A 19,169-nucleotide genomic window follows, 5' to 3' on the forward strand; every position below is an offset into this window, starting at 1 on the left:
GCTTAGCACAGGGTCTGGCAGATAATCAATGCTATATAAATGTTAAGCTATTATTATTACTATTCTCTTCCCACTCAACCTCCCAATCTCTAAGTGATCTTTGGCCTTCCCTCTTCCTCAGTCAATCATAAGCCAAGTCTTCATGATTTTTATGCTTCTGCAATATTTAATATATTTAATTCTTTCTTCTCTACAAACTTATCTCCCTGGCACAGAGTTTTCTTATAAACTGTTGCTAGACTAATGAAACCACAATTCTGGTCCAAAGTAGGGAAAGAGGAAGAAGGCATAAAGAGTGGACCATTTGGTACAAGGCCTAGTAAGTCAAGGAGAATTAGATTCAAATTCTGCCCTCGACACATCTTGGCTGAAAGATCCTGGGTAAGTCACTTAAAATTCTCAGCACACTAAGAAACCCTCTGAGACTGAGTTACCAAACAGGAAGGTGTCAACCTGCACTGGCAGAGAGAATTTCCTCATCTGAAATTTCTGCACAATGGAGAATTCAAACACACAGGTCTAGTGAGGTCGGCAACAGTAATGGGTGTGATATCAATCCAATTAAAATGAAAATTGAGTAAAATTATTTAATCAGATGAAATGATTACATCTAAAGTTATAAAATGACTAAATCAGGTCACAGATTAAAATGAAATGGGGAAATGTTTAACAAAACAAATAAAAATGCTAAAACATAATATTAGATTTTAAAACTAATTCAAAATATAGATATAATTTGCATGACTGTACTTGCATAAACTATATTAAATTGCTTGACTGCTCAATGAGGGAGGGAGTGAATTTTGAACTCAAAATTTTATTTAATTACGTAACTATTTTATTTGTTTTCCAATTATAAACAATAGTAGTTTCTACCCATCTTTTTTTTTTAAGGTTTTTGCTAGGCAATGGGGTTAAGTGGCTTGCCCAAGGCCACACAGCTAAGTGATTATTGTCTGAGGTTGGATTTGAACCCAGGTACTCCTGACTCCGGGGCCGGTGCTCTATTACCTATTGTTTTTATAAGGTTTTGAATTTAACAATTTTTCCCCTTCCTTCTCCTCTTCCTCCATAGTAGGCAGTCTGATAATCTTTACATTGTTTCCATGCTATGCACTGATCAAAATTGAATATGTTTAGAGAAAAGAAATAAAATATTAGGAAGAAATAAAAATATTAGGAAGAAATAAAATATTAGAGATAGCAAAATTACATAGGACAACTTTTTTTAAAAATTGAAGGTAATAGTCTTTGCTCTTTGTTTAAACTCCACAGTTCCTTCTCTGGATACAGATGGTATTCTTCATCATAGTTCTCCTAAAATTATTCCTGACTATTGCACTGATGGAATGAGCAAGTCCATCAAGGTTGATCATCACCCCCATGTTGCTGTTTAGGGTATTCAATGTTCTTCTGGTTCTGCTCATCTCACTCAGCATCAGTTCATGCAAGTCTTTCCAGGCTTCTCTGAATTCCCACCCCTCCTGGTTTCTAATAGAACAATAGTGTTCTACATATGTTACAATTTGTTCAGTCACTCCCCAATTGATGGACATCCCCTCCATGAACTCAAAAATTTCAAAAATGAATGTTAAAAACTGTTTTTACATGTAAGTGGGAAAAATAAAACATTAATCACAGATACAGTCCCTATACCTAATTTAAAAGGTTTTCTGGATGACTGAAAGTCACCAAGAGTAACCAAATTATCCAACTTGCAGTGATGGTTCCTTTGTTGTTGTTCACTTGTTTCAGTTATGTGATCCCACTCTTTGTAATCCTACTTAGGGCTTTCATAGGAGATAATGGAATGGTTTCCTTCTCCCGCTCATTTTACAGATGGGAAAATTGAGGTGCTCAGGGTTAAGTGACTTGCTTAGAATCAAACCACTAGAAATTATCTGTGGCTGAATTTGAATTCAGAAAAAATGAGTCTGTGTCCAAGTCCAGCCCTCTATCTATTGTGCCAACTAGCATCTGCAGAGATGGCTCATAACCATTATATTTGGGAGGAGAAAAGACTGAAATCAGTTTTTCAAAAAGAAAGAAAAGTCACTGAAGGAGCAAATACCTAGCAAAAAACAGATCAAAGGGAAGAAAAATCATAAGACAAGTAGGAAAGCTTCAAAAGTTACATTAGTGAATTTATTACATACTTAAAAAGAAAAGCAATGTGATAGAGATTCACAATTTTATATACAAACCAGCTCTCTTTGGTTCTTTCATCTATGAAAATGCTCATTTTATTTGATTTTTAAATTCAGAAGCTCATTTGAAAAAATGCAGTCATTGGGTTCCAAATAAGAATAATTTTATGTTTGCAATTCTAGACCACAAGTGCATACAACAGAACTTCATTTTGTCACATTTGAAATGCCACGGAATGAAATAGATTATTTTTCTAAATTTTTCATTTGAAACAGCAATTAGCAAAATGGACCAAGCTTTTATGTCAGTGAGGGACGAGACTCTATCTCTGTTAAATAAAGAACCTTGAACAAACAAATACATCAGAAATGAACATGGCAGCTTACCAGAAAAAACATTCTTGGCTGCATGACCTTCCGAGATAACTTCATCAAGGTTCCTTCTTTCAGGAAGACCTAGTCCATCCATCCAAAGAGAAAAATAGGAATATAAAACAACTATCAACTACAGATAATAATTTCTTTTAAAATATGGGTTACTTAGATATGGGAGGGAAGGGAAGTGTATATTAGACAGGTTGACTGAGGTTCAAAAATTCATTACTGGTCCACCAGGAACCCAAGTTAAAATGGCACGAAGTACAACTAAGATTTCATTTTAGAATTTCCCAGAACTTATTCCCATTAGAGTACACTAAATAGCAACACCACTTTTCTATGTATACAGCCCTAAAGGCCTCTTCCAGGACCTGGTTGTCAGAAGTTCTTTCAGAAATGGGTCTTTAGCCTGGTGGGTTCTACCACGCAGGGAAGGCTCTCAAAACAAGCCCAGCAATGGACTGTAGGACTGTTCTCTAAGGGCCAGTTTCATGATGATGTCAGCCATTCCAGACCACAAGGACATGTGACAGACTTCATTTTATCTGTCTCTAGTTGGGAAATGTCACACACTAACTTTGTCAAGGGATATAAAATTGTTTTAGTTACAGTTTCTTTCAAAGACTATCTACTAAGTTGGAGAGGCATTGGTGAAGGGAGTCCCAACGCAGACAAGATTATGAGTCCTTGGCTTGTGGTTGTGCCAAAAAAAGGAGGAGGATACCCAGTCAAGTTTGGGTATCATAGAAATGCAAAGCTAGATAGGACCGTGGAGGCCAGCTCAGAAGGACAATCACATTCAACCCTCTAATCTTCAGGAGCAACTGAAAAAGGACAATGATCCTTAAGAGCATGGCGTATTATTCTCTTTAGTTCAAGTATGCTAAGGAAACTCACTCTTCCTGGTTGTACTATCTCATGATGTCCACTTAGGCTGTACTGAATCTGCATGAGCTTCTGAAAGTTGTCCTAAGGAACAAAGAGATAAAACATATGAAGACACCTGCTCCCAGATGAAAGCAGCCCCTGAGATGTAAACCTAGGATACTTACTCCCTGCTTCATGATGTCATTGGCATGGTTGGCAACCTCAATGACAACAGCAAGGGCATCTAGAATACATAAGGAAGGAAAGGAGTCATTATTAACTTGCAATAAAAACCATAAAGGTGACTAGCATTTATTTAGCTATTTAAAATTTGCAAAACTCTTTTCATATGTTATCTCATTCCAGCCTCCTGGGAGATAGGTACTGCTATCCCCACTGTGCAGATGAGGAAGCTGAGGCAGACAGAGGTTAGTTAAGTGACTTGCCCAAGATGACACAGCTCAGAAAGATCAAAGACAAGACTCAGGTCTTCCTGCCTCTAGGTCCAAAAGTTTGTAACTAATGTTCAACATCTTTTGATAGTTACTTTTTTTTAATTAAAGATTTTATTTATTTTGAGTTTTACAAGTTTTCCCCTAATCTTACTCCCCCCCCACAGAAAGCAATTTGTCAGTCTCCACATTGTTTCCATGCTGTACATTGTTGATACAGTTATTTTAATCAGTGAAATGACCTGTTAACAGAGGAACTACAGCTCATATATTACAGTGGCAATAAACTCAAATGGACCCCTAAAAAACTACAAATTAACATTATTTACATTGTATTGTATTTTATTTACATTGTATTATATTTTATTTTGCTAAACATTTCCCAAATAAATTTTAACCTGATTCAGGTGTTGATTTCCAAGTTTGGCACCTCTACTCTATTCTAGTCTAAGGCTCTCACTTTAGAATTAAGGAAAATAAGTTAAATGGTTTGTTCAATGTCACAAAGGTAGGAGGCATCAAAGATGAGAACTGAACTCTGACCCACTGATTCCAAATCAATTGGTAGAGGTGGTTCCCTAGGCCAATGAAATCATACTTCTAGTCCCTATTCTCTTCTCAAATGTTTGCTGATAAAAGTTAGAGAAGGGCCACAAAAATCAGACATGGAAGATGGACTGAAGAGGGTGAAGTCAGACAGAGATAGATGAGACAGAGAGAGAGAGAGAGAGAGAGAGAGAGAGAGAGAGAGAGAGAGAGAGAAGAGGGGAAAGAGAGGAAGAGAGACAAAAGGGAGGAAAGAAAGGAGGGAAGGAGAGAGAGGACAAAGAAAGGAAGAAGGGAAAGAAAGAGGGAGGGTACTCATCACAAATTTTGATCCATGGCAAGTAATTAATCAATGCCCATTCATTCCTTCATTCATTCAGACTTAGACCTGGAGAACCGGAAAATGAATCGTCCAGGATCACACAGGCAATAAGACTCAGAAGTAGAATTCAATTCTAAAGCATCTAACTCTAAATTCAGCACACACACACACACACACGCACACACACACACACACACACACACACACACACACACATAAAATAACTTATTGAGCTGTTTTGTACTACTCTTTTATGAAACCAATCTACATTAAATTAAAAATATAACCTTCTTAGAGATCATTAGCCAGCAGATTATGATCTAATAAAATTATTCACTTCGTAATGGGCTACTTTAAGGACAAACTACACTCAACTTCCCCTCAGCGGTACTCACACTTGGTAAAATGACCTCTGTATTTTTTTTGAAAGATCATTTTAATGCTTATAAAGACTAAATGAAACAAAGACATACCTTGAGTATCCCTGTAATCTGCAGAGTCTTCCAAAAGATTCTTCAAATAATCTATGAAAACAAAAAAGAGATTAAGAGTGCTAAGAGGGCCTAGTGCATATATTCAGCACTGCAGTCTTCTAGACAAGTTTGTTCTTGCTTATCTACAAATCTATACAGCAAATCTATATAGAATAAATCAAATAATTTTGATCAAGAATTTGATGAAGAATTCCTATTCTCCAGAAAATGATCAGTAGGCGGCTGAACCTTCCATAGAACTGTTGGTTTTTCATTTTGCAGACTTGTAAAGGATTGAACATCAGACCTCTATTGTTTTATGGGATTTTTCTATAGCTTAATAGGTTACAATATAAAAACCTTCCATAATAAAAATCACAAATATTTATAGGTAACTATAAAATGTTTCACTTAAGGAGGAATTTTAATACTACAAATAAATCTACTTAATATTGTTTGGGGTTTTTTTTTAAAGCATAGTAAAACACAGTAGGCAGCTAGGTTATACAGTAGATAGAACAGAATACTAGGTCTGAAGTCAGGAAAACTACTCTTCATGAATTCAAATCTGGACTCAAGATACTGCCTAGCGGTATGACCTTGGGCAAGTGTCACTTGGCCCTATTTGCTTCAGTTTCCTGATATTAAAATGAGCTAAAGAAGGACACAGCTAACCACTCCTGGCTCTTTGCCAAGAATACCCCAAATGGGGTCACGGAGAGTCATTCACAACTGAAATGGCCGAACAATAACAACCTGGGAAAGTAAGTCTCAAATGACATTTGGGAATACCATTGATTTGGTTTGAAAGATTATAAACTTTTTCCTAAAACAAAGGCCCATCCCTTTAATATCATTCTTACTGCAACAAGACAAGTCATGAAATAACAGAGGGTCTACAGAATTAAATATGGGTCACCAAACAGGCAATGGAAAGGCACATGATAGGCATGAGTAGAGTGCAAGAGAATACCCACAAAGACTTACACAAGAGAAGGCTACCACTAGAGAGATGTATAAATGGAAAAACAACAGTATTTAAAAAAAGGAAACTCTAAGAAGGGTCCTCCAGCTGAACTAGTGAATGGATCACAAGTTCCTTGAGAGTAAGGATCACAGAATAATTAATTATGAGGTTGGAAAAGACAGAGGAGAAAACCAAAGCCCAAGGAATCAAATAAGCATTAGATGCAATATTTGAACTCAGCTCCTGAGATTCCAATTGATTTTTCCCTTATTATGCCAATTCTTACAAAGGATTATTTCATTTAAAAAAAAAATCTTGAGTCCTCTCTGTAATAAAAGTTTATTTAAAAAATGCTTCTTTTGGTCAAGAGATGGGGGCATACCAAGGATGCTTAGGTGATCCAAGGGTTGTGTATTTGTCTGGTTTTGCTTAATAACTTTTTCTTGACTACAAAGAAGGATTTAATGAGGAGGAAAAAATGACAAACAAAAGGCATGGACCACTAGGAAGCACAGTGGTGAGATGGCAGGGACTTGGACCCTTGCCAGCTGATGACCCTAGGCAAGAACAAGGAGTACAGATGAATTTGCTCATAAATAAAATGGGTTTAAGAACAACACCTGCCTCCAGGAGTCACTGGAAGGTTCTAATGATATAAAGGATAGAATTTCTCTGAAAACCTTGAAGTCCTATACAAATGCTAGCTATTATGTCTTATGAGTTCAAGAGTTTGCATTTGTAAGGGGACAAATCTGGATTTGAATTCCTACTTTAGATAGTGACTTGCCCAAGGTCACACAGCTGGGCAATTATTAAGTGTCTGAGGTCGGATTTGAACTCAGGTCCTCCTGACTCCAGGGCTGGCACTCAATCCACTGTGCCACCTAGCTGCCCCTGTTATTCAGTTTTCTTGATGATGGGGATGATAATTTCTAAAGGTCCCTTTAGGGTTAGGATTCCAACCTACTTGGGAATTAAATAGTCTTTTAAGGAATAAACTGGAAATGGGATCACAGACGTAGGGATGGAAAGGACCCTTGAATTGGCCTCAGCTTCCTCATCTATAAAAAAGAAGGGGGCAGTTAGGGGGCGTAGTAGATAGAGCACCAGCCCTGGAGTCAGGAGGACCTGAGTTCAAAATTGACCTCAGACACTTAGTACTTACTTAGCTGTGTGATCTGGGGCAAACCACTTAGCCCCACAGACTTGCAAAAACCAAAACAAATAAATAAATAAATAAAAAGAGAGGAGTGGAACCAATGACACCCTGACCTCTTCTAGGTACGAGTCAGATTTAGTAGATCGAGCAATGGACTTAGAACAAATGAGATAATATTTGTAAAGCACTTAATAAATATTTTTCCCTTTTTTCTTCCCCCTCCCCATTTTACAGATAAGGAAAATGAAGTTCAAAGAAGGTCAGCATTCCAAAATTAGTAAATGTAAAAGCTAGGATTTGAATCCTGGCCTAGCATGTCCATTGAAACAAATTTTATTATAGTTTTATTTTGAAATTCAATTATCTTTCTAATTCTGTTTTCTTTTTTCCCTTTCTCTACTAAGCTGAGCTATCTCAAATAGCAGGCGGGACGGAGGGAAGATGTATTAAAGACATTTTCTTTTTTTATTTGGCTTCCGGCCACAATTGTGGCTAAATCTCTCTGAATTTCTCTGGTTCTGGCTCCCAGTCAAGCCCACAGTGGTCTGTCTTTCTATTGCTCAACCTCTCATGGTCAGATCATTCTTTATTTTGTACTTTTGTCATCTGGAAGCTGTCTCTGTCTCTATCTTCCCTCTAACTCTTTCACACAAGCCAGCGTCCTGGCCATAACTCATTCCTCCCTACTTTTTCTTTTTATCCCTTGATGTTGATATCAAGGTCACAGGACCCTATCCCGAAGGATAAATAACAGAAATTATTAATGATCGTTGATATTTATAGTGGACTTACGAAGCCCGTGGGGGGCTTTATTTATTTATTTATTTGGATCCAGAAAGAGTTCACAGGAAAAACACTTATGTAACCTACATCGTCATTCCCGACGCTCAGGCACCACTGTGGGTCCGAGAGTCACGCCGGCATGATTGTGCTGTAAGTATATTGTCAGGACAACACACAGTTTGGGAAGGAAGGGCAGAAGTTGGAAGATAGAGGTTAGGCTGAGTCAGCCTAGAGCAGCAGGGAAACCAGTGGTTGTTAACAACTGGTCTCGAGTCTTTGGTGAAACTTGGGAGGGAACTCAAGACACTCCTTGATGTGTCATGAAGCCCGGCTCCCAGGATGCATTCTCGACCAAGTAGTCTAGCCAAGAGGGGATTTCACAAGGCAAAGGGGGAGTGGGAGAGTCCCAGACTAGTTTCTGGATGTCTTATGAAGTCGCTGGTTTCATTATGTCAAACCTGTTCAATCACTTTTCAAGAGGTGACCAATGGGAAACTCCAAAGGTTATAGTGACTAGCATCGACAAAGAAAGAATCCGACCTTAAAACATGCTTGTGAATAAAGAAAAAAAAAGGGAAATGGAAAAAAATACCTGAGATTGGGTTCTCCAAAATTTAATCTCTGGCCACTGGGGGGCAACCTTGACAAAAAAAAGTTGATTTTGGAGAAAATAAACAGGAATCTCAATCAACCTAGACTGGGTCACAAACCAAGCAGCGGGGTCCCTGAGAAGGGACAAATTGGGTCTTTATTCTCAAGAAGAGCCTGAGAATCCATCCATGTAGACAGCTCCAGCCATCAACTCTCAATTGTCAGGGCTTAGCCTAGTGGCTAACAAATATTAGTCATTTAAGAAATGCTTGCTTCCTCCTTCCCTCCCTTAAGAATTCCACCTCTGGGGGCGGCTAGGTGGCATAGTGGATAGAGCACAGGCCCTGGAGTCAGGAGTACCTGAGTTCAAATCCAGCCTCAGATACTTAATAATTACCCAGCTGTGTGACCTTGGGCAAGTCACTTAACCCCCCACTGCTTTGCAAAAACCTAAAAAAAAAAGAATCCTACCTCCCTTTGGTCCAATGATAGCATCACAGAGCTAGAGCTGGAAGGAACTTTAGAGGATTTCTAATCCAACCACTTCATTTACAGATAGGGAAACTGAGGACCAGGGAAGCCAAAAGAGGATCAAAGAAATAGTTAGAAGGGACTGTAGAGACCATATCTCCTTCATTTTACAGTTGAGGAAATAGGTTCACGTAAGTTAAATGGCTTGTCCAAGGTCACTTAAAATGTGTTTCTGTTGGAATTGAACCAGAGATCTTTCTGATTCTGAATCTGGAACTCCATCCACTACATCAAACTACCTTTCAGATTTTTTTTTTGCTCAATTTGCTGAAAGAAATTATATACATATATATGTTTATAAATGTTTATATACATATATATTTTTATAACAGTATATATATATAATATAAATATATATTTATAACAACTTAAAATATCCACACATGGTTTAAAAAGCTAGCAAAGATGACGTGTGTTATTATGGGTGGCAAGGGAGTTGGGCTAGAGAGGTCTGGACACTGAAGTCTTGGGTCCAGCTTGCCATTCAACAAACTACAGGATGATGGGAAACTGACCCAACCACTCTGAAACCCAACAATGCATGCCTAACACACACTTATGCAACAACTTGTGGACTTGATTTGGCTAAAATATCTTTGGGAGGAACCTGGAATCTCTCTATGAAGTTTAATTTCACCAGGAAGCAAAAGTCATCAGCTAATGAAGAATAGTGTGATTCTTCTTCCTAAGTGTATTTTTTCCCCACTGTCAAATCTCCCATTAGAAGACAGTCAATAACTCAAACTGAAAAGCTCCTGAACCCAATGATTAAGTCTTTCTCTGCCACCAGCCATCCTGAATTAACAGGCTTACTTGGAATTAATCATTTGGTTTGAAAGTGATGGGCGCACTCTGATACCTAAGATAAAAAGTATAAACAAACAGAAACTACATATGAGTTGAAGAGCAGTCACTGACTGGATTATTTCCGGGTGCTTTCAGATGATTCTGACAAACACAAGGGATGAAATCTCTGGCAAGCAAGGACTCTTCTGGTATTTCTGTTTAGGCAAGTCCTGATGGTCTGGCATCTGGATGGATGCATGCAATCTAGGCCAAGGCTCACACCTGGAAGGAGGAGGGGGGTGGCTCTGAAGGAAAGTCAGATTAAAGGCAGGTGGGATGTGGTTTATGGACTGTCTATATATGAAAGTCATGTCTACAGGAAGAGAACTAATGGAGGCAATTAAGATCGGCTGATGAGCAACTAACTGCTTCATACTATAAACAAAATTGATACTAAAGCAAGCTCATCCATTGAAATTCTGAATTTTGAACCAACATTCCAAATGGGAAATGAGCTAGGATCAGAACTTAAAAATTAATGATAATGATGATGATGATGACTAATATGTAAATAGCATGGTCTAGATAGTATCTCATCTGACGAGTAGGAATAAAGTGTTCTACATTGCTTTTTGGGAACTAACAGGTTACTTTCATGAAGCCAAATTTTTCCTTAAAAAGGAATATCTTTAATATCAATAGTCTACTGATTTGAATTATATGTCTATGAATCATGAAAATTTTGATCTACTAAGAACTGAAAAGAACTAGAGGGCAAAGGAATGGCATATGAATGGGTACATAATGGATATGAATGGGCATGTTGCAAAACATTAGAAAGGAACAAAAATACTGCAATACAGAATTGTTTTTTAATTGGTAAAGAAGATAGGTTGATCGTGTGGATCATGGTTCCAAAGCCAAAAAGGCCCCCTCCAAAGGATCATCTAGTTCAACCTCATTATATTACACTGAAAAAAAGGGAGGCTTACGGAGTGATTTGCTCAAGGTCACAGAGATAATGACAAAAGGCCGGATTCAAACCTGAATCCTCTATATCCAAAGTTTACCCATGACTACGTACGGTAAGAGTGAACGTTAACTAATGACCATCATGTAGACTCCCCAGGTATCCTCGTAGTGTCAACTAAAAGAAGTTCAATGGAAGGGCCTGTCCTGCATAGAATTTACACACAGATCACAAAGGCTAGGCAGGCACAGGTAGGCTGCAATCTACACTAGTGTACAGAGGAGGTCACAGAGCTACTTGCATACTCTGAGAACAAAGAATTAACAAAACACCTGAAAAAGTTTTGATGCCTTTGTGTTTATAGTACAGCTGACATTTTGAAGATTCAGAAACTGGTTGAGATTCAATCAAATCCACTATATACACAACTGTGGTCCTTCTAAGCAAGTCATGCTACAGCGTGGGGTTTAGTACACAAGTTTTAAAAACAATCACCCCTTAAACCTATAAAACTAATGTGTCATCTTTTCAGTGAGAGTTCTCAGGAGCACTAAATAATTTGGCAATTGGAAAAGACTACAATAATATTTAACTCTTTATTTTTTCCCTTTCTGAGCAAAACTAAGACCTCTATCTTCAAGACTCAACAGATGTTTCCAGTATCCTATTTTCCACAAACATGGGAAATTCTAGACTTCTAAAAGCCTAGAAGAAGTCAAGAGCCTCTCTCAGTCTACAAGAAAAGGTAATATAATATGCTACTAAAGAATCCTTTAACTTAATATAAACCATTTGAACAAGATCAAAGAAATTATCTGATCCCCGTATAATCAAAAATTAAATGGCTTTTTATTTAAAGACCGATTTTAGATGAGAATATTTATTTACAAAGGGAATTTTAAAATTTCATTTTACCCAAGAATCACGGTTATTTTTCTATTCAATAAACAATCATTCATTGAACTAAAGGCTAGCTTGGCAAATGCCTAGCAAAGAAAATATCATTTACTTAGAGGTTTCACTTCTTCCACTACTAAGCATATATCTCAAGGAGGAGATGGACAAAAAGAAAGAGCATTTATCCCAAAATACTTAGCACAGTACTTTTTGTGACATCAAAGAAGATGCTCATTGATGGGAAATAGCTAAACAGAGACATATGAATATCATGGAATACTGTGGTGCTGTAAGATACAACAAATGTTAAATACAAAGAAACATAATAAGATATAGAATGACGAAAAGTGAACTAAGAATCAAGAAAGAGCAGAAGCAAGAAAACAACAAATAAAGACTATCACAATGTAAATGGAAAGCAAAACTACAAAACAACTAAAAAGGGACATTTCAGAATCTGAAGCAGGCACATCCCTCCAAAATAGATAACCAGAAGACACATCCTTCTGCAGAGATGGGAAGTCCACAGGTGTGAAAACATATACATATTTTGAGACTTTCTAATTTGAGAAGAGGGATGGTAAGTTGGAGAGTGAACTTGCTTTTTCAATGTCTTGGTTTCTTATTAAAATCAATGGGTTTAAGGGCGGCTAGGTGGCGCAGTGGATAGAGCATGGGCTCTAGAGTCAGGAGGACCTGCATCCAAATTTGACCTCAGACACTTAATAATTACCTAGCTATGCGACCTCGGTCGGGCAAGACACTTAACCCCATTGCCTAGAAAAAATCTAAAAAAAACCAAACCAACAATAAAATAAAAAGCAGTGGTTTTAGAATCAGAGTAACTGGGTCAGAATTCTGCCTTTGATCTTTTTACCTGTGAGGTCTTTGGTTAGTCACTACAGTTCTATGGATCTCTATTTCCTCATCTGTAAAATAACCTCTGAAGTTCCTTTCAGTCCTTTGCCTATGATATCATCCATGTAATCATTTGATCATAACATGCTTGAAAACTAGGGGGAGAGATGTGACATGGGAGGAAAGAACCAAATTGAAGGGCTAATGAAATATTAAAACAAGGTAATAAGAGGTTAAAAACTATAGTAGAATGAAGGAGGAAAAAAACATAAGGAGAGATGATTTAAGTTTTTTGTTCCTTTTGTTTTATATTCCATGTTAATCTGCTCTTGACAAACACTAACCAACACAATCTCTAGAAAAAAGGGTAGAAGAGAATTGCATATGAAATCATGATTCTCAACTTTAAAAAGCTTTTGAAAAGAAAATTATGTAATAAATAGAACAGCATTGTATGTCTCCCTCTGAATTTAAGAGAGATACTACATGGAAATACATGGCAGGATTTAATGACTAGTTAATTCAATTTTATTTATATTTTTATTGGTTAATTAATAACTAATCATTTTTCATTTAAATCCAATTTTTATTAAGTATCTGCCAGGTTCAACAGATACGATGAGAAATTCCCTCAAGGCATTTACATTCTACTGGTGATAAGGAACACTGGTTCTATGATGGGGATTAGAAGCTTGGTAGGCAGTGTGGTACAATGCAGTGTCTGGGGGCCTAGGTTTAAATTCTGGCTTTTCTATATAATAACTATCTAACTTTAAAGTAAGCTACTATATATTATAACTTAAGCCCCTCTAGAACTTATATTTGGCAACTAGGTGACTAAGTGGATAGAGTACTGAGCCCAGAGTCAAATTCATCATCAGGCACTTACTAACTGTGTGACCATGGATGAGTCACTTAACCTATCTGCCTCAGTTTCCTCATCTGTAAAATGAGCTGGAGAAGGAAATGGCAAACCACTTCAGTGTCCTTGCCAAGAAAATCCCAAATGCGGTCATGAAGAGTCAGACATAAGTGAAATGGATAACAATAGACTCACGGTTGCCCATTATATTGATCAGAATTCATTTCAAAGCTGTTTGTCTTTTATGGGGATGTTACTATTTTATATTAGAGAGAACATGCTGAAGCATGATATATCCACCTCCAGATAGAAAGTTGGCAGGCTCAAGGTGCAGGCAATGTGGGGAAGCTGTTTTGCCTGACTGTATATATTGTAAGAGTTTTGCTTTTCTTTCTTTTATGGGACAGAGAGAAAAGTGATTTCTCTTAACTGGCAAAAATTGAAGTAGATTTAAAAACAAATGATAAACATCTTTATTAGAAATGTTGTGTTCATGAAGACAGGGGCTCTTTTTTACTTCCTTTGTATCCCAGCACATACTTAGTACATTGACTGGTATACAGTAGGTGTTTAATAAATTCTTGTCAGTGAATCTACAGACTTTTCTTCTCTAGTCCTCAGTTTCCTTATCTGTAAAACAGAGAGAGAGAGAGACAGACAGACAGAGACAGAGAAACGGAGAGTCAGAGAGAAAGTGACAGAGACAGACACAATCAGAGAGAGATTTTTCAAAGGGTTACAAATCTTCAAAGTGTATATAATTGCTAGCTATTGTTATTTCATTCTAAGGTAAGTGAGACAAAATAATCTTGGATTGAATTCTGCTGGAAAACTCTCTCATAGACTGGAAGCTAAGCAAACTTTGGAAATACAGGATATCTCAAATGATGTCTGAGAGGAATGTGTTCCCCTGAGGGAGGCAGGTTCATTTCATCCCTGTCCTCTAAAGAATACAATAGAAACCAAATTATCTTTATCATGAAACAGTCTTTTTACAGTCCTCCCAAAACACAAGTGGAGAGGGGGAAGGGAAAGATAAAAACTACTTGGAAACCATTGCCCATAAGCGGAAGCTTCAGTGGAAACTCAAAGAACCAAGGATTCCCTCATCTATAAAAAGGGGACCTTGGCTTCCTGTTACTGTTCTTATAATAACTTTGCAGATCTAGGGCCCCATTCCCTAAATAAATATACATGTTGGTAATTTCTTTTTTAGGGCCTAGCTCTCTCTCTCTCACTAACCCAGTATTGACTCTTGACTGGTCATATATGAAGTAACCTTAACATTTTTTTAAATTTTCTTTTGCGATTTAAAAATATTTTGCTTTAAAAATAAATCATAATGGGGCAGCTAGGTGGCACAGTGGATAGAGCACCAGCCTTGGAGTCAGGAGGACCTGAATTCAAATCTGCCCTCAGACACTTAATAATTACCTAGCTGTATGGCCTTAGGCACACTTAATCCCATTTGCCTTGCAAAAAAACCTAAAAAAAAATTAATTTGCTTATCTTTAAATTTAAATTTCTACCATTTAAACAATATTGTTATTTTATATTCTTGACATTGTTTAATCTTGTTTCCTCCAAGGTTATTATATGTGCACCAAGCCCCTTTTCCCTCTGTTTTTGAGTGTATAGCCTAATGCCTTTTTTTAGGTTGTTTTTTTTTCAAGGCAAGTGGGGGTTAAGTGACTTGCCCAAGGCCATACAGCTAGGTAATTATATATATTATATATCAGTTTAGGCAATATATGCATATATATATAATTGTACACATGTAATAGATACATAATTTATTATATATTAATATATGCATAATACCTACAATGTGTATGTATATGTCTACCTACCATATGAGAGTCACTGAGCTAAGCACCGGGAATACAAATAAAGTAGAAAAAAAATCGATCGGCCTTCAAGGAGCTTACATTTTAATGCAGAAAGACAATTTGAAAAGAGAAAGCTGAAAAGGGGACAAGGGGTTTCCTGGGAGTACCCCCTCTCCAGGGCCTTTTGATGATCATGGTGGCAGAATTGAAACCAAGTAGAGTAGATTGCAGCAAATGAAGAGATGGCTGGGAACTCTACCAAAAGAGAATCTTTTGCTCCATCCTTCAATCTGAGAGGCAGAAGAAAGTGAGGGTGCTGATGAGGTGGAAATAGGAAAACTGAAGTCATCTCTGTGCTCCTGTTTTTCATGGTGATGCACTAGGGATGAGGAGAGATGATGACGACAAATCCCAAACCATCTAAGTTCCACATTGTTTATGAAGACTTTTTTTCTTTTTTTAAGTTATAATTTCCAGCCAGAATGTTCTTTTTTGAAATTTATTTTTTGCCAGTTACATGTAAAGAGAATTTTTAACATTCATTTTAAAAAACACTCTCAATGACAAATTTTATCAACTTTTTCTTTAGGGGAAAAAAAAGAAGAAAAAGTATAAAGGAAACTCAGCATGGATCTTGATCTATAACAATTTTTGCTTGGATCAGCTTTGGTTGTAAGGAAAATATTTTTACACTAAATTTTCAGAACCTTCCTCCAGTCCCTTTCCCATCTGAAAGCAAAGCCTTCTTCTGCCACTAATAACACAATTCAATTCCACAGCTGTGGAAACAGCCTCAGCCGTCCATCACAGCTTTACGATTAGAACTTTGAAATTATCTTGCAAAAACACAACCCACGGCTGGTCATTTCCTTCTGTTCTGTGGGTTTTAAGTCACCGCCAGCAGGGGACCAACAGTGAGACAGGACAACGGAGGGGAGCACTGTCCCCAAGCTCCCTGTTTATATTGGTCTAAGAGAGAATGAGAACTGCAGATAAGCATCTGGCCCACCTGGGGCAACCAAGTCCTGTGATGGAGGGGGCTGAGTCTACCACCAGCTGTTTGCCTTTTTAATACATGTTCCTGGCAACCCTGTAGCCCCTAACTAATCAGGAAGCAGGTTGGTTGGTTTCCTTTCCAACCCTGCTTTCCAGTACTCACCTATTTTAATAATACTGATGCGATTAGCAATATATTATACTCAAGAGGGGGCAGTGCAAAGGATTGAGGGGGGCTTGGGATCAGGAAGAGTTCAAATCCAGCCTCAGATATTTCCTAGCTGTTCAACTCTGGGCAAGTCATTGAACCCTGTTTGCCTCAGTTTCCTCATCTGTAAAATGAACAGGAGAAGGGAATAACAAACCATTCCAATATCTTTGCCAAGAAAACCCCAAATGGGATCACCAAGAGTCAGATACTACTCAACAACAACAGCATTACAAAGGAAACTCATTTAAATAAAAATATACTTTCCCCCCCACCCAAGTTCACAGATTTCTTAATATCTATCCATGGGCCCTAGGCGAAAAAACCCCCAAGACTGTAAAGTCTCTGAGGTTCCATCCAACATTGAAATTCTACTTGGGAAGGAACTATACTCTTTTCCTCAATTCTCCCTCATGGTAATTTCCTGGTTATGAACAGCGGTATCTGGCAGAAATGAAGTTGAAGAGGGGTATTTCCTTCTTAACTATTACATAATTCCCTTTTTTCCAATATTGTTGAGTTGAGTATAATTTTATGCTCAGTCATTTCAATCATGTCTGTCTCTTTGTATCTCCTTTGGAGTTTTCTTGGCAAAGATACTGGAGTGGTTTGCCATTTTCTTCTCCACCTCATTTTACAATTGAAGAAATTGAGGTATACAGGGCTCAGTGATTTGTCACACTGCTACTCAGCATCTGAGGCTTCATTTGATCTCAGATTGTCCTGACTGGAGAAGCAAATGGCAAACCCCTCCAGTATCATCAAGAAAAACCTCAAAATACAGTCAGAAAGAGTTAGGCATGAGCATAACGACTTCACAACTCCCTGAATCAGGTCTTGTACTCTATTCAGTGTTCCATCTAATGTCCCTCAGTCCTATGTCTATGAATTCAAATCTGGCTTAAGAGACTTACTAGCTGTATGACCTTGAGTGAATCACTTAGCTTCTGTTTGCCTCAGTTTCCTCATCTGTCAAATAGGGATAATAAAAACACCTTCATCCCAGGGTTGTTGTGAGAATCCAGTGAGATAATATTTGTAAAGCATTTAGCAACAGGTCTGGCTATTTAGTGGAAACTATGAAATGTTAGTTATTATACTAATAATGATAATTATTAAATTTGTTGCATTTTAACAATGTTATTCTTAAAAGTCTACTAGACTACCCAAGGGATATGTGAATGACACAAAAAAGGTTCACACCCCATAATCAAGGCCAATATATACCAAAGAGCCTGACTCCTGGACCAACACCCTATTAGTCAAATGGTCTTCCATATTTATTTTATGCTTCATTCTGAGAAAGGGTCCCTAGGCTTAGGGGTACAGAAAACAAAAAGAAGTTAAGAGTCCCTTTTGGAGAAGACATCTTTCTAAAGCATAGAATTTGCTAGAATGAAATAAGAGGCTTGATCCACTAATTCTATTGATGGGGAAAGATTCTGAAAGTTGATACCAACAGCAAAAAACAAAAGAAATAACCCAACAAGTTCTCTGTTGAAAAAATTTCAAAGCAAAATCATTTGCAAACACACACACACACACACACACACACACACACATAGAAGAAAGCCAAATGTAGAACACAATATGATGGTGGTTACATAAAGTGTGGTACATGGGTGTAACAGAAAGTCATTAATCAATTGAAATTGGATAAGAAACAACTCTGAAATGACCTTCATGCCAAACTTCAAAGCAAAAAAAGAACCAAAGGAACAAAGGAAAAATTATAGATGCAATGTGATCATGGAAAAGAACATTGGCTGAGGATTCAGAGATACGAGTTTGAATTTCAGCTGATACAACCTGGATGACTACCAAGCCACTCCCCTTGTCTCAATTTCCCCATCTGTAAAATCTAAGAGTTGAACTAAGATCAAGGCTTTTAATTTGGAGTACAGGATTGTTGTAAAGGGGTTTGGGTTTTTATTTTAACAAAATCTTACTGACTTCTATGATTTTGCATTTCCTTCAATAGTGAATTTAGAGAATGGACAGACTTTAGTAGTAAGAGGACTTTAGAGGCTGTCAAAGATGTCCAGTGCTCAACCAAAGAGTAAGAATCACTGGATATTTGCCTGGCTGCTGGGACCCAAGATCTCTCATCTACCATGATGCCAATCACAAGCACACAAGAGGGAAAGTGAAGGAAAGAATGGATAAAGAATCCTAGAAGGGGAATGAGAGGAAGTAGCTATAAATTAGGACATTTTATATTTTGTTAATGGAACCCAGCAGGCACTTAATAAATGTTTATTTACTTCTTTCTTTCCCTTTGAAATTCATGTGTTTAAATATAAATAGCTGCAGAGTATGATTAACTAGTTTTATTGGTGCTTCATATTAAATCTTTTTTTTAAAGAGAAAAGTTAAAGAGTCTCTCTTAAGAGTGTTATGAAGATGATATAGTAAAGGAAAAAACTTTAAAAGAATTAGGCTGAATGGAATTATAAGTCAGGATTCCAGAGGTTTCATGATGAAACAGGCTTCCATCTCCAGAGAGAGGATTAAGGTCTCATTGTAGAATAAGACATAGATTTTTTG

At 37.4% G+C, this 19,169-nt stretch overlaps 1 protein-coding gene across 1 annotated transcript in view; it reads right to left on the reverse strand.

The window, feature by feature from the left end:
* The window catches only part of FGD6 (FYVE, RhoGEF and PH domain containing 6), a 162,928-nt gene that overhangs the window by 36,503 nt on the left and 107,256 nt on the right, over positions 1-19,169 (reverse strand). The window contains exons 9-12 of the mRNA XM_074226605.1: positions 5,186-5,236; positions 3,578-3,636; positions 3,423-3,494; positions 2,535-2,603 (exon numbers count right to left, since the gene is read on the reverse strand). Coding sequence (XP_074082706.1) covers positions 2,535-2,603; positions 3,423-3,494; positions 3,578-3,636; positions 5,186-5,236 — 251 coding nt within the window. The remainder of the gene's footprint in view (positions 1-2,534; positions 2,604-3,422; positions 3,495-3,577; positions 3,637-5,185; positions 5,237-19,169) is intronic.

Source organism: Macrotis lagotis, chromosome 2 (assembly GCF_037893015.1).
Source record: "Macrotis lagotis isolate mMagLag1 chromosome 2, bilby.v1.9.chrom.fasta, whole genome shotgun sequence".
NCBI classification, from domain to species: domain Eukaryota; kingdom Metazoa; phylum Chordata; class Mammalia; order Peramelemorphia; family Peramelidae; genus Macrotis; species Macrotis lagotis.